This window comes from Ctenopharyngodon idella, chromosome 3 (genome assembly GCF_019924925.1).
Source record: "Ctenopharyngodon idella isolate HZGC_01 chromosome 3, HZGC01, whole genome shotgun sequence".
NCBI lineage: Eukaryota > Metazoa > Chordata > Actinopteri > Cypriniformes > Xenocyprididae > Ctenopharyngodon > Ctenopharyngodon idella.
The window spans coordinates 27,388,486-27,405,256 of record NC_067222.1 but is presented as its reverse complement, the minus strand read 5'-3'; the positions used below and the strand labels follow the sequence as shown (position 1 = coordinate 27,405,256).

General features: G+C 37.3%; 1 protein-coding gene across 3 annotated transcripts in view; it reads right to left on the bottom strand.

The window, feature by feature from the left end:
• The window catches only part of septin12 (septin 12), a 66,929-nt gene that overhangs the window by 27,845 nt on the left and 22,313 nt on the right, over positions 1 to 16,771 (bottom strand). Inside the window, exon 1 of one of the 3 annotated variants that reach the window (XM_051886604.1) lies at positions 6,961 to 7,119. The exons of 1 other annotated variant lie outside the window; for it this stretch is intronic. In XM_051886604.1, the coding sequence (XP_051742564.1) occupies positions 6,961 to 7,057 (97 nt within the window). In that variant the 5' untranslated portion in view covers positions 7,058 to 7,119. Of the gene's footprint in view, positions 1 to 1,638; positions 1,802 to 6,960; positions 7,120 to 16,771 lie in introns of those variants that run through there. One more of the 3 variants, XM_051886606.1, reaches the window with a different exon arrangement.

Below are 16,771 nucleotides of genomic sequence, written 5' to 3'. Positions count from 1 at the left end.
CATTTACGGAAAAGCAGCATAGGAGTTTAAGTGCATGGATACATATTAGCACGCAGCAAGCGTGATATCACTGGATAATAATATCGGTATGTTTTTATTTGAACAGTTATAATTTTAGCTGCTCTTTAAAACTAGATATTCAAAACTGCTCATTACACCTAGACAGGCTTTGAGGGAAAGCATTTGTTTGAGAAACCTGAGTGAATTTAAAGGGACAGTTCACTTAAAAATGAAAATTCTGTCATCAGTTACCCATGTGTTGCCTTGTTTTCTTACGTGGAATGCTAAAGGAGACATTTAATTGACAAAAAAATAACCATACTCTCTTTTATGATGACAAGACTGAAATTTAAGCTGTCATTCATTTATGAGCCAGTTAGCATGACCATTGAGTCAGTGGGATGAACTTGTGTAGAAAATCTTCCAACGAATGAATGAATGAATCATTCAGGCCAAATGTGAACTGGAACAAATGATTCACTGACTAAAAAGAATCACTACTTCTCTCATCTAGGGCATATGCCAAGATTTTCAGTGAATAACTTAAATTTTGGTCTTTCCCCTCACACCAAACCCTCGTATTGCTTAAAAAATGTAGTGCTTGGACAATTTTAAGATAAATTTTTTGACATTTTGTAGCTTGACAACCACAGTGCCCATTCACTTTCAATGTACTGAAAAGAGTGGCCAGGACATTCTTCAAAAATTCATCTTTGCCTTTTAAGGAAGAAAAAAGTGGCACAGGCTTTGAATGGCACGCAGCTGAGTAATTAATGACATTATGCAGTGCTTGGATAACTTTTAAAACACTTTTATGGTGCTTTTTGTCATTTTGTAGCTTGACAACCCCAGTCTCCAATCACATTCATTGTACTGAAAAAAAGTGGCCAGAAAATTCTTCAAAAAATCATCTTCCCGTTTCAAGGAAGAAAGAGTTACACAGGTTTGGTACGACATGCGAGTGAGTAAAACAAATGACAGAATTTTCATTTTTGCGTGAACTATCCCTTTAAGGACTCCCCTGTGGATCTGTTTAAACACGAGGAGGTGTGAAGCATCTCTGCACAGTTTCACTGAGGAAGTGTGTATTTCTCACTCTCAAGTTGTCTGTCTGACTTATCACACAATCTGAGTGTTTAGTCTTTATGCTCTCCATAAAATGAAGTCCACCTCATATAAATTAAATTCAAGGAGACCGAACGAATACATCCATGTAAGGATGGGCTTTTTCCAAACAGCTAGCCACGAGAGAGTGTGAATGTGCCTGTGCGTGAAAGAGAATGTTTGTGTTTGTGTGTGTGTGTGTGAGTGTGTGTAGGTCCAGCCCATGCTGAGACGCTGTAAGGATGGTTTTATGTTTGAATCACAATAATGTTCCTTTGTTTGGAACTCACTAGATGCCTGATGTAAGATGGTGAGGCCCCAAAACAACACATTCGCACTTCCACTCAAAAGACACCAGCCAACAACTAAACCACAAAATGTACTTAACAGCACTCCCAGCTCAATACAATAGAACTCGCAAACCACAACCGATTTCATTCAAATGACAGCTAGTTAAGCAGATTGCACAAACCAGAAACATTCCAGGGGAGAGATTGATATATAGTTAAATATTAACAGAAATCAGTCTTTTACCTTAGCAGATAAGTAGGATCCTGGAGCAGTTGCCAGGCCCCATGTGCTGTCAGAGAGTGAATTGCAAACTGCTCAGGATGTCAGTTACGAGAATGTGTGAGTCTATGCGTGTCTGTGTGTGTGTGTGTGTGTATGTGAGGGTGTGTCGTAGCATAACCACAGACAGCACTCCGAGGGTGATGCATTTCCTTGCCTTTGGGCCTCTCTCTTCCTGGTTGTATTTTAACTAGTTTTATGCCACACAAAAGAAAGGCAGTTTCTCCAGCTCTGTTATCACCATGGATACCTAAATAAGAGTGTTTCTCAAGAGTGGGATGGATGTTTATCCATTTTCCTTATGTCATCAGCACAAGTCTCTGTTAAAATCCCACCCTTGAGATACTAGGAAATGTCTTTCACAATCCCAGGCAGGTAAAGTAGAAAAATGGAAATGCAATCCTTGTGAATTGAATACAATCTGCTGGGATGCATGAATGGAAATACGGTATGGAATGAACTAAAAGAGGTTGCGGAAGGTTCCAGAAGAGGTAAATTCCCATCCTACAGTGTCTAACACACACACACACACACACACACACACACACACACACACACACACACACACTTGTGCCTGCAGCATATCACCACACAGCGCATCTCAGCTGTTTTGGGAATTCTCTCTTCACCGCTGACAGGAAAAAGCATTTTGATTAATGTGGCAATCGGAAAATGACCTTTGCATGCGGCGAGAGCTGTCTATTTTACATTCAATATTTAATCATTTGATAAAGTATAGAACAAGCCCAATGACAGCAATTCATCACTTTCATCTAAAAGCCTTTCGCAAAGCTCAGAGCCACATGCAGGGTCTGTATGCTCCGCTGCGTCTACAGCTAATTAACTGACTGAGGTTTGTTAATGGAGTTTCCTACAAAGTGCTCTCCACCGCCACATCGTTCTGGTCATTCCAGGTCATTATCTGATGACTAATGCATCTTTTCCTCTTCGAATCCACACACTCTGGACATCTCTGCATGATAAGCTACACTTACAATAAATCTGAGCCACTTATTGTGACAGGGATTGATAAGAACAAACCTAAAAAATGTGCAAAGTAAGTGACTTTTTTTTTTAAAGTAACAATTTCATAACACTTGCCCTATCTAAAATGATAGTTCACCCAAAAATGAAAATTCTGTCATTGTTTAGTCACCTTCACGTTGTTCCAAACTTGTAGAACTTTCATTCTTCTGCGACACAAAAAAGAATATAATTTGAATTTTTTTTTTTAATCATATAATGAAAGTCAGTGGGGTCCAAAAACAATATCGTATGGACGGACAAAAAAAAAGAAAAAAAAAAAAAAAAAAAAAAAGTAAATTATCTTCTTTTGTGTTTTACAGAAGAAAGAATATAACATGAGAAATTAATGACCGAATTTTCATTTTTGGGTGAACTATGTTTTTAATTTCATAAAATCTTTGGCTGTAGAAACAGAGGTTATGAAAACGAACCCGCTGATTTCTACGGATGTTGATATGGTTGAGCAAAAAGGCGAGAGAGGAAGAGGAAGAGAGGGGGAGGAAGTATGCATTTGCTGTGTCACAAGGGACAGTGAATTGCCACTAAATGTCTCTATTACCGCTCCTCTTTAATTAAAAGCACATGTACGCACAGGCACTGTCAGTTCATTCATACTGTTTCCAGGGTAACCTCCCCAAAGAGACTGGAAGTATCGAGTTATAGCGGATATCTCTCGAGACACACTGTGAGAAAGCTTCTGCTTCTTTTCTCCAGCTTTGCTTGTGTGGGATTCAAGGGGCAAATTCAATTAAAGCATCTTAACCTCATCCTAATCCAAGCATACTTAAAAGGACATGGCAGACGGAAGAGACGGATTCCCGAAGTCTGACCCCGTCCTTCGGTGCCTTCTCAGTTTCTTCCACACACAGAGGGAGGGACAGGTGAGGACATAGCAGGAGGACAGTGGCAAACTACCAGACATCTGTTAGATCTTCTTCTAAATTGAGCTGATGCACAGCTGGACTTTCTGCTGAGAACTTATCAGAAGAGAAGAGCATCCGAGCACAACAAGATTCTACTGAATTTGAACAAGGCCCTAAAAAGGTTCCTCTAGATAGCATCTGGTCAAAGTACATGTAGTATGCAATTAAACCTTCATTTCAGTGTTAGATACCATACTTTATACGGTATATTATGCATAATGTTTATATAGTGTATATTCACTGTAATATTATGCATGTCACATAGATATATGTTAGCTGAGCAGCATTTACTACTAAACTAAATAAACCAAACCACAAATCAACCAAATAATTGGATATAATCAGTCAGATACCTTAATAATCTGGCTTGGATAACTAGCTAACTACAAAACAACTGACTAACAAACTAAACATCCATCTGACTAATGAACTAAAATAAACTAAACAACAAACCATCCAAATGACAACTAACCCAATCACTGGACTGGTCAGACCCCTTAATAATCTGTCTTATACTACTAACTAACTAACTAAACATTAAACTAATTAACTAACCAACTAGTTTGAATCATGGACTGGTCAAACCCCTTAATAATTTGGCTTGGATTACTAACTAACTACAAACCAACTGACTAACAAACTAAACGTCCAACTGACTAATGAACTAAAATAATCTAAATAACAAACCATCCAAATGACAACTAACTCAATCACTGGACTGGTCAGACTCCTTAATAATCTGTCTTACATTTCTAACAACTAACTAACTAACTAACTAACTAACTAACTAACCAACCAACTAAACATTAAACTGATTAACTAACCAAATGGTTTGAATCATGGACTGGTCAAACCCCTTAATAATCTGGCTTGGATTACTAACTAACGACAAACTAAACATCCAACTGACTAATGAACTAAAATAAACTAAACAACAAACCATCTAAATGACAACTAACTCAATCACTGGACTGGTCAGACTCCTTAGTAATCTGTCTTACATTACTAACAACTAACTAACCAACTAAACATTAAACTGATTAACTAACCAAATGGTTTGAATTATGGACTGGTCAAACCCCTTAATAATCTGGCTTGGATTACTAACTAACGACAAACTAAACATCCAACTGACTAATGAACTAAAATAAACTAAACAACAAACCATCCAAATGACAACTAACCCAATAACTGAACTGGTCAGACCCCTTAATAATCTGTCTTATACTACTAACTAACTAACTAAACATTAAACTGATTAACTAACCAACTAGTTTGAATCATGGACTGGTCAAATCCCTTAATAATCTGGCTTGGATTACTAACTAACTACAAACCAACTGGCTAACAAACTAAACATCCAACTGACTAATGAACTAAAATAAACTAAACAACAAACCATCTAAATGACAACTAACCCAATCACTGGACTGGTCAGACTCCTTAATAATCTGTCTTACATTTCTAAAAACTAACTAACTAACTAACTAACTAACTAACTAACTAAACATTAAACTGATTAACTAACCAACTGGTTTGAATCATGGACTGGTCAAACCCCTAAATAATCTGGATGGATTACTAACTAACTACAAACCAAACATCCAACTGACTAATGAACTAAAATAAACTAAACAACAAACCATCTAAATGACAACTAACACAATCACTGGACTGGTCAGGCTCCTTAATAATCTGTCTTACATTACTAAAAACTAACTAACTAACTAAACATTAAACTGATTAACTAACCAAATGGTTTGAATCATGGACTGGTCAAACCCCTAAATAATCTGGCTTGGATTAATAACTAACTACAAACTAAACGTCCAACTGACTAATGAACTAAAATAAACTAAACAACAAACCATCCAAATGACAACTAATCCAATCACTGGACTGGTCAGACTCCTTAATAATCTGTCTTACATTACTGACTAACTAACTAACTAAACATGAAACTGACTAACAAACCAACTGGCCTGAATCATGGACTGGTCAAACCCTTTAATAATCTGACTTGGATTACTACCTATTTCAAACTGACTAACCAACTAAACTAAACAATAGGGCTGGACGATTATGGCCTAAAATCAAAGCCTTGATTAATTGAACATTTTACCTCGATTACGATTAATGAACAATTATTGTGTTTCAGGTTTTTTTTTTTTTTTTTTTTTTTTGCCCTCATAGTTCACTGACAGTGTTTATACTGTAAATATGACTGACTATTAAAGGTGGGATATTTTTTTCTTTTGAAAGAGTGATCTGATATAACAGCTTACTTTCAGCAGTTATTTTATCTATGGTTTGTAACATTTCTTACAGATTTGTAAATCACATACAGATAAATTAGCACAGTACCAGTAATGAGAGCGATGTGAATTAGTCATACCGTCTCTCTATTAATTGTGAAGCTGTGGGTTGAAAATAGTTCCTTCAAAAGTAGAAAAATATATGCTATAATAAGTTTTGAGTTTCTAAGCTACTTTAGTGATAAATCACAGGACAGCGCTGAAAACTAGTTTCTGCGTTCCTCTCTGTGCGCGCGATCTTCACATTTTGCGCAGCTACTGTTTGTATGAGTGTTCGTGCCACAATGCAGCTCCACGAGCACGGTAGCTCGAAATAATATACATCCAATCGTCTAAAATCACTTGAATGTCCGAACTGGCAAACCTTAAAACAAATACAACTGACAAAGTTTAGTGAAGACGCAAGGCTCACCGCTCGCGCGCCATCACTATGTGTTGAACCGACGTTCACCTCCGTGTTGCTTTTATGCTACTGACTAGACGGGGCGGAGTCACGTGGCTACACACGCGCTAGTATGTTTTTAAGGGGGAAGTATTAACAGGATTAAAAAACCGAAATAACCGACATGGGAAAATTACGTCGGTTAGAGGTTCTGAATCTCGGTTTCGATTACTTTTCGATTAATCGTCCAGCCCTACTAAACAACTAACTCACTGGTTTAAATCATGGTCAGACTGTAATAATTTAGCTTGAATTGCTAACTAACTAACTGAATGAATAAATAACTACACATAAAACTGACAAACCAACTGACTAAACTAAACAACAAACCAACCAACCTGCCTACTCATCTACCCATTGTAGGTAAACTATATCAAGCAAGAGTTCGACTTCAATTCATTCACAGTCATCACAAATCAAGGCTGTCATTGTTTGACAGTGACCTGTTGATCTGAGGGAGTCACTATACACTATGACAGTCATGCGTAAAGTGTCCTTCACATCAAACCGATTTGAGGTGAACAAATGCTTAGTAACAGCTGATGATTAAGCTTAATCAGGATGACAAAGAGCAACTTACCATCCACAGTGCACAAAGAGCTGATTCGCGTCCTGCCCTGACAGCTGCTGTTTCTGATTTCTGGCACAATTTCCAAAAGCAGCAAAAATGAGTGCATACAGTACAAGCACACCCACGCACACAAACGCCTCCACACACTTCTCTATTTTCACTTTCTATTTTGCTTCCATTAAAATTTACATATGGATTCTTGCCAAGAGGATGTATTTAGGAGAAACAAACACATGATCAACGCTTGCTTTCATATTCGCTCCCTCTGTATTTGTGTTTGTGTCATGGCCTATAATAGTATTAGTTGCACTAACATTCTTCAGTTATTATAAACAGTCTTAATATATCTAGTGGCATTCAGAAAAGTATATCAATAAACGCAAGGTGACTTCATAATTTTTACTACTAACTATGGACCGCCTGCTCCCTAGAGAGACTTAATCGAATTCATTTGGATAATATAATAGCTGATTCTTTAGCACTGGTTCAAGATGGCTCACTATGCTGGTATCATTAGGGCAGAGCATGTTTTCACAACATATGTGGCTCTACTGAGTCTCGTTTCATTCTCAGGGCAGGATGCAGTTGTTCTTTGGGAGGGATGACCCTTCCAGGAAGCCCTGTCATGCTGTCCAAAAGGAAATCACCTTTCCCCTCTCCCCCTCATCCGGGCTGGGGAAAATGTGGGTCCAGAAGGCTCAGAACTTTGACCTTCTACACTAGAAATACAACAAAATGTTTTAGGACTCATGAAACATTGGCATTGCAATTTGATGGGTTTTTGAAACATTTTTTGAAACTCTGTATTTTTAACACAAAGCAAATTAAAAGAAAAAAAAAATCTGCCAAATCAGTAGCCTAATAAAGGCATACATGGAGCAGGTTGCACTTATGGGGGTTGCCATGTTGAAATCACATGACCAAATACTACTCCTTTTGCCTCCATATTGCCCCAGTTATTGGTCACACAGGCTAGTTGAATGAATTAATCACAACAGACTGTAAATAGCGCAAAACATTAAAAAAAATGCCCCTTTACTAACCCCACCTAAAAATTCCCAAATGCTATGCTAAATCTCTAGAAAATCTACAAAAGTGGAAGCGGTCCGAAAAGGGGAAGTGTCACAGATGTTCTCTTTTTACTAATGTTTTCAAGTGAAATCTGAAAGTTAAACTTAAAAGTTATTTTAAAATCTCAAGTAGTGTTTTACTAACATGCCAACTCCAAGAAGGCCTCTGCCAGGAATGTAGAGTCCCATCATAACGAGTGTCAACACGTAAACACCCAACAGGTCAGGGCGAGAGACTCAGCACATCGCTTAGAGCCGAAGAAAAACATTCAGATGAAGACTGCACCACCCCTGCCCAGAGCAAAGGCTGGTTACATAGAAACGACAGTAGCATCTAGTAATGTTTTTCCTAATTGGGCCGCCCTCTAATTTGCTTTCAATGCAAGTAGTTTTTCAGTTTTATGGTGTTATATTAATTGACAGATTACACAGACTATTTGTACGTTCAAAAATGCCTTTGACACAGTGCCGGGTCATTTAATCAACAGCAAAAAAAAAAAAAAAAAAAAAAGAAGAAGAAATTTTTTTTTTTTTAAAAACAATAAAAATCATTTTTAACATAAATTAACATTAAAGGATTAGTTCACTTTCAAATGAAAATTAGCCCAAGCTTTACTCTCCCTCAAGCCATCCTAGGTGTATATGACTTTCTTCTTTCTGATGAACACAATCTGAGATATATTAATAAATATCCTGACGCATCCGAACTTTATAATGGCAGTGAGTGGGATCAATGAGTATGAAGAAAGTGCTTCCATCCACATCCATCCATCATAAACATACTCCATACGGCTCTGGGGGGTTAATAAAGGCCTTCTGAAGAGAAGCGATGCGTTTGTGTAAAAAATATCCATATTATGAAGTAAAATATCTAGCTTCTGCCAGACCACCTTCCATATTCTACTTACAAAGAAAGTGTAAAACTCTTGCAGTTCAAAAAGCTTACTCTACGTCCTATGCCTTCCCTATTTAACTTACGAAAAAAGCTTAACCGACGCGACGCCAGTTCCGTTTTTTCATAAGTTGAATATGGAAGGCGGTCTGGCGGAAGCTAGATATTTTACTTCATAACTTGTTAAATATGGATATTTTTTTTACACAAATGCATCGCTTCGCTTCAGAAGGACTTTATTAACCCCCCAGAGCCGTGTGGAGTACACATTTATGATGGATGGATGTGGATGGAGACACTTTCTTCAGCTCATACTCATGACCCCTGTTCACTGCCATTATAAAGCTCGGATGCGTCAGGATATTTATTAATATTTCTCCAATTGTGTTCATCTGAAAGAAGAAAGTCATATACACCTAGGATGGCTTGAGGGCGAGTAAATCTTGGGCTAATTTTCATTTGAAAAGTGAACTAATCCTTTAAGCACCTAAAAAATTACAAAAGATAAAAAAATTAATAATATAATATAATTAATACACAAATCAAATATATATATATATATATATATATATATGAATATATTAATACATAAAATATAAAATATATAAAAGAACATTATAATATAATATAATATAATATAATACAATAATAGCATGCATCCCGCCACATCAGAGATAGTAAGTCAAATAAGCAATCAGTCATATGCACCAACCAAAATATACCCAGATAAGCTAAAAAGAACAGAGCTACAGTTCCCTAGTACCCTAAGGTGTTCGCCCTTTCCTTTCCACCCTTTCCCCTCTTTTGACCCCCATTAGTGACACAAGGTCTCATTTGTACCCTTAATCTGTGCTAATGTGTAAGTTAACCCACTCATTTGCAGAGGAACATAGATGAAGGGAACAGCATTCCAGATGAGCTGCCTTGCCAGATCAGCATTTCACAATCCCACCCTTATCCTATGATGTGGAGTGGGGTTTGCGTAGGGGTCACTAGAGATCGGGCATCTATATGGGATCAAAGGAGATTTGACCAAAATGGTGCTTAACACCAGTGAGAATGAGAACTCCTGTTTGCTCCAACTGAGTTAGTATGTAGAACATACGCTCCTGGTCTGATAAAAATCATGCTCTCTCTCTTTTTTGCTCCAGGCACTCTGGAATAATTGACTCTTAATTATTGTTTTTGTGTGATCAGAGTCTCGTATAAAGTGAAATAAGAACAAATCAGCATCTTTCAGTATAGCGTATAAATTCCTGCAAAAAAGAGCACACTCTCAAAGCGGCGTGCGTGAAGAGCTGATTACAGCTTTTTGAAAACGTATTAGCATCACTCTAAAAGAATGTGAGAAAGCATGTTTTCACTCGAGCGAGTAAATGAATCTTTTAGAATAAAGGATTTCAATCAGTTGGGGTAATCTGACATGAGAATGCTGCTACCCCCTAGTGGTTGATCTGATAACTACTGGATCAAACAAAGGCAGGCACTGCAGTTTCATGGAGGGAGAACCTGTATGCCAGAATTGCAGCTGATGAAAAGGAAAAATTACAATCCATCCATCAAACTATCCATTTTCTCTTTAAAGCTGCAGTTACTATCCAAAGCGATGTAGGTCAATCTCAATGAATGTGTCATAAGAGAATGAGATTGCGTTGCTGTTGTAAGAAAATGACTGGAATGAGAGAGAGAGAGAGAGAGAGAGTATATCACAGACACTTCAGCAGTATGTCAGACTGATATTTTCACTGCTCAGGGATGCTTTTTTCCCCCGACAATCTCTCCCCTTTGTGGTGCTCTTTCACATTGAAACATATATGCAAGCTGTCAATGTTGCTCACCTTTTTGTTCAGGATATATTATAGGGATTTAAATATATAATTAGAAATTCAGAAGTTTGGGGTCAGTAAGTTGTTTTTTTATATATTTTTTTTTTCTGGGGCAGAGAAAAATTAATACTTATATTCAGCAGATTCACGTTAAATTGATCAAAAGTGACAGTAAAGACATTTACGTTTTGTTACAAAAATTTCTATTCTTAATAAATGGTGTTCTTATGACCTTTCTATTCATCCAAGAATCCTGATAATATGTATAAATTTCCAAAGAAAATTAAGAAGCACAACTGTTTTCAACTTCAAATAATCATAACAAAAGTTTCTTGACCATCAAATCAGCATATTAGAATGATTTCTGAAGGATCATGTGACACCGAAGACTGATAATGATGCTGAAAAATTTTTAGCTTTGACATCATAGGAATAAATTACATAAGAGCTTTCAAAAATATTTAAAAAAATTAATACGACCTCAAATGTTTGAACAGTAGTGTATAATAAAGACCATAATTTTATGCTGTGCATGGCTCAAATTTTTTTAAACTTTGAAATACATTTTTGAAAATAATAACTGTTGCAAGGAATGCAACAGATGCAAGGAAAATATTCCATTAAAAATGTCAGATTGAATACCCATCATATAAAAATTAGAGAAAATTGTAAAAAGATTGCAAAGATTACATTTCAGGACTTTTTTTTTTTTTTTTTTAAGTCATCAACCCAACCCATTCATCATCCCAGACATCCTTATTGGTCACTGACCCTTACATGCTATATACATATACACATGCAAATCTCCAAACATATACATGTAAGCTCACTCACATACATTTCTACACGTACTCGCCAGACCCCACAATACACCACCACGGAGCACAGCGGTATCCGTCTCCCACATTTCCTCTCCTCTAGAAAGGTTAGAGACGTTTAGAAAGCAGAATTTTTGCACCCCCGGCTACGCTGTTTGATCCTGACACGTTGAAAAGAGGGTGTGATTTGTCCTGTAGTTGAGAGCACATCTGCTGTCTGACCTATATTTCCTGTGCTTTACGCAACTGATTGGAAAGACCACAGGGAAACGCGATGAGCAGGCAGCATCATGTTCCCAAAGTGAACATATCAGCGAGTCTGTGTGTGCTTGTGTCAAAAGCGAAAAGGGGGAGTTCATGTATGTTAATGCATGTTTGAGCACAAACACTTGCCTTGCCTTCCAGGTTGGCCAGAAAAGTCATTACATAAAGCTGCTGTCTTTCCACAAGCCATAACTCTTGCTCTTTTGTATCAGCCTTGCCACTATTACAAGTCCAGCCTTGCACCGTTTCCCCTGGGTTTGTTTGTTGGTGGAGCTGAGACAAATTGCCATGCCTACAGGCGCTAAACCATACTGTGGGAATACTGATGGTCCTGGCCTTTACACAGAGTACTGCTTCCAGATCAGACACCGTATCAGGTATCCTGCAGGAAAATCTTATCCAAACTCTGCTTCTAATAACATGTCTGTTGCACACGGTTAATTACTCCATCACAGCTGCACGCTACAGCACTGAGTCAACAAGACAGCCAGAAAAATGGCTGAAATTCTCCTGGGATCAGAGTCCAGCTATTGAAGCTGTAGGCACTAGGTGTGGCTAGGATCTGGTTAGGGGGCCCTGGGTGTTTTTCTACCTTCTCTACCCCCTCTTAAAAAATGAAGGTTAGTAACTTGGCATCTATGGTTCCATGAAGAACCTTTAAGATCCATTAAACCTTTTTATTGCACAAAAGGTTCTTTAGTATTCTTTGCACAAAAAAGGTTCTTTTAAGAGCTTTTCACCCAAAGGATCTTTGGGGAAACCCAAAATGGTTCTTACATGGTACTGCTGTGAAAGCCCTTTTGTGGAACCTTTATTATTAAGAGTGTAGGTTTTCCGGCTCTGAAAGGAACAAATTCATGTATCTAAATGTCTTCCACATTGACACACAGATACAACGTCTTCTCCAGGATCTCAGCAATGGGATGCTGACATTTTATTAGCATGTAATCTGTGACAGGTCTCACATACCCACCATGTTTGTGTAAGGTGGTGCTTTGCTGTATGTAGACAAAGTGGTGGAAGGGATGTGTCATTCATAATTTAATTGAGAAAACCTTTTAAATTTCAATTCAAACTCTGAATTTAAACAGAGGTACCAAACAGAATGCAAATTTGCAATTTAAAAGTACAATTAAAATGGAAAGAAGTTAAAAACTATACTGAACTAAATTTTAAAGGTGGGGTAAGTAGTTTTTCCAAAAACACTGTTGGACATTGTTGATATTTGAAATCAGTCCAAACAAACCGACCCCTCTCTTCATTGCTCCGCCTCCAAAACTCACCCTCCAATCCTAACCATCCTGCTCCGAGTTGGTCTCAAACCCTGGCCTGTTCGCTGCTGGCAGGTGAGGCGAATGCACTATCAATGACGCTAAACACCTCATTCTTTAGCAGTCGTCAGTGTGCAGTGGTTTACCTGCTCAACTCTCACTATCTGGTCTCTGTTACACACGCAATGCGAGAGTGGATGTCTGTTTATCACAGCTGACGTGCTACAAAATACTTCATGAAAAATAAAGCGCAGATGATGAACAAACGACAAGGAAGCACAAAAAAATGAACGTACAGTACACAAGAGTAAACACAAACAAGTGTTCATTGTTAGTCGCCTACAGCACAGCAGCTCCAGACAATCAATGACACTCAAATCCAGTGTTACTCACATGTGAAGTGGAATCAAAGCAGCCTCCGCGTCTGTTTTCAGGCCTTCCCGCTTAGCTCTCTCCAGCGCTGGAAAGCTTTTCTAATATTAACATGGGTCCTAAAGCACTTTTGAGCTCTTTCGTATTGTCTCATCTCTCTTTCTGCAGTCTTTCTTCAAATCTCCCTCTTGCTCGTCCTCAACCGTCATATGCCCCCTAATGCTGACTGGTTACACATTTGTTGTTGGTGTCGGCCCGACTAATTTCCAGTGTTTTTGAAAAACTACTTACCCCACCTTACCCCCACTACTTACCACCACCTTTAACTATATATTATATAGTGTATATATTATATAGTGTATATATATATATATATATATATATATATATATATATATATACTGTGTCAAGACAAATTAAGCCTGTTAAATAAAAGTCGTCTTATACAGCGCTTTACACAATATAAATTGTTTTAAAGCAGATTTACAGTGAAAAACAGGAAAATAATGATTCAATGATGAAAATAGAATTCAATTCTGCTGTAAAGGGAAAAAAAAAAAAAAAAAAAAAAAAAAAAAGTGTAAAAAGCTGTAAAATTTAAACCTTTACACACTGGCGTTCAAAAGTTTGAGGTTTAAGTCTCTTATGAACGTAGAAACATGCATTTTCTGTCAAGCTGCTTTAAAACGATATGTATTGCGAAAAGCGCTATATAAATAGATGTGAATTGAATTGAACCAAGGCATCATTCATTTGATCAAAAATGTTTAAATACATATTTTATATTTTAATACATTTTAAAGTTTAATTTATTCTTAATTTTTCAGCATCATTACTCCAGTCCAGTGTCACATGTATGATCCTTCAGAAATGTTTCTAATATTGGTATTCCAGTAACATTTCTTATTTTTTATCAATATTGAAAATAGTTTTGCTGTTCAATATTTTGTGGAAACCACAATGCATTTTGTATTTCAGATTTCTTTGATTCAAAAGTTCAAAAGAACAGCTTTTATTTGAAACAGAATTATTTTGCACCATTATAAATGCCTTTACTCTGACCTATACTCTGATCAATTTAATGCTTTCTTGCTAAGTATTAATTTCTTAAAAAAAAAAAAAAAAATTCATACTACATTTTACTGACCCCAAACTTTACCCCGCGTGGATCTAATAGACAGGGTAGAAGAACACTTCATTTCCCATAATGCATTCTTGAATTGATTTTCAAACCTTTACTGAATTGCAATTCAGTAGATTCCTTTTCCTGTCATTAAAAAGGAGGTCAAACATTTGTTCTGATCTTTTTTTTTTAACAATTAAAAAACAAAAATAATATTGAGTGCGTGTGATTATGCTAATAATGACTGACATTTATAACATATCCGAGGGCATCAATTCCATTGTAACTGTTTCCTGCTTGGAGTCTATTTGTCCCCCCAAAGAGCTCAAAACAGCCTCATCCTTATTCCGTTTCCATTCTGCTGGCTGTGGAGAGTAACTGGTCAAGGCCCTGTGAAGCTGGGGCTTTCCTTTGCACTAACAATAACAGGATCTCACCACCAGATGCTCTGTGTCTATCTCTCCCTTTCTCAGTAAAGATATCTACTACACTCTCCCAACTTTTCCCAGGTCTCATCACTTTATGTCCACAGGACAGAAGAGAACAACACCCAATTATCAACAAAGGCTCCGTTCATATCTTATCAAACCACCCTGGACACAAAAGACTCAAGGAACCTCCCTCTTTGTGGTGCCCAACCACCATTATTCCATGTCCTCCTGGCTTTAGCAGGGTGTCTGTGGTCCTTATCTCCAGACAGAAGGGTGAAGACTCCGCGTAGCCTCAATTAATCTCTCTGTGAAATGAGCATTAGCCTCATCAATTTGCTTAACTTACTCAGAGAGCAATCGTTGTAATTGAGTGCTCATCTAATTAGAAATCATTTACACCCACAAAACACGTTTAGCACGTCGGGTTCAGTCCCTTTCAATAAAGCTGTCTTAGATGATTGGAGCTCTTCTGGTCCAGGGTCAGGAATGATCACACGGGTGTGAATGATTCTTATTGGAGGTGGCAAACACAGCTTGTAACATTTACTTTTCGAATTGATTTTGAAAGTTTGACTATCCATGAGGTGAGGGACTGATAGGTTTGGGATCCAATCTAATTTTCACGACATATGGTTCTATTCAGTGTTGGGGGTAACGCATTACAAGTAACGTGAGTTATGCAATCAGTAGGACATATCGAAATTAACGAAATATCGCAAATGTACATATCACGATATGCATATCGCAACTGCATGCGATATCTGAATGATTTTAATAGGCTACTTTAAAACATGTGAAATGTCAAAGTTTTAGGTCGACGCATGTAGCAGAGAATAGACTGAGCATGCAACTGTTACTTACGTGACGTTAAAAAAAGAGTTATTAAGATCAATAAGTTGCAGAAAACAACGACTTGAGGTCTCACGCTGTCTGCTGACAAGCACACCCGAAGCGCGCGCACAAACTGCCTCTCTGACAGTGTGTGATCCCTTCAGTTCGCTTTCACACTCGAACGGTCAAATACACACAGTTATTTCAAAATGCCTGTCTTGACGAGTATTCATGTAAACACAGTCGGTTATGTCTTAAGTGAACGTTATCAGTTGAGAAAGAAATCGGATGCGTGTCAATAGGATCCGTGCATTAGGTCTTAAAGGGACAGCAGCCTAATAGAGCAAACCTGCTGCTCTCTGTCAAACAACAAAAGAAAAAAGAAAAAGAAAAAAAACAAAAAAACAAAACAAAATCACTCACTGCTCTTGACTAGGGCTGTGTATTGCCAAGAATCTGGCGATACAATACGTATCACGATACAGGGGTTACGATACGATATATTGTGATATATTGCAAAATTGTAAGAAAGGCGATATATTGCTATATTTCTTTTTTTTTTTTTAGAAAGATCTAATTTTAGAAGAAACGGTCATAAAGAACACAACCATATGCATAAAACCTGACAAGCAACTTTATTTTATTTAATCAATACAGTATCATTTGCATTTATATCACTAATCACTATTTTGTGCAATCTAAATAAAGGGAAAATAGTAAAGTGACTGCAGGATTCTTTATGTGTAAATGTTTTAAAGGTTCACAGTATAGCAGTTTTTAATTTCTAAACTATTTAACAACAGAAAGTGCATAGTCCATTCCATGACTGAATGACTGTTTGTTTTATATTTAATACTGTAAAGCTGTTTGCTTTAAAGCAGTCCATTGTATAAAGTACTATTTAAAGTACTGAACTGCAGAG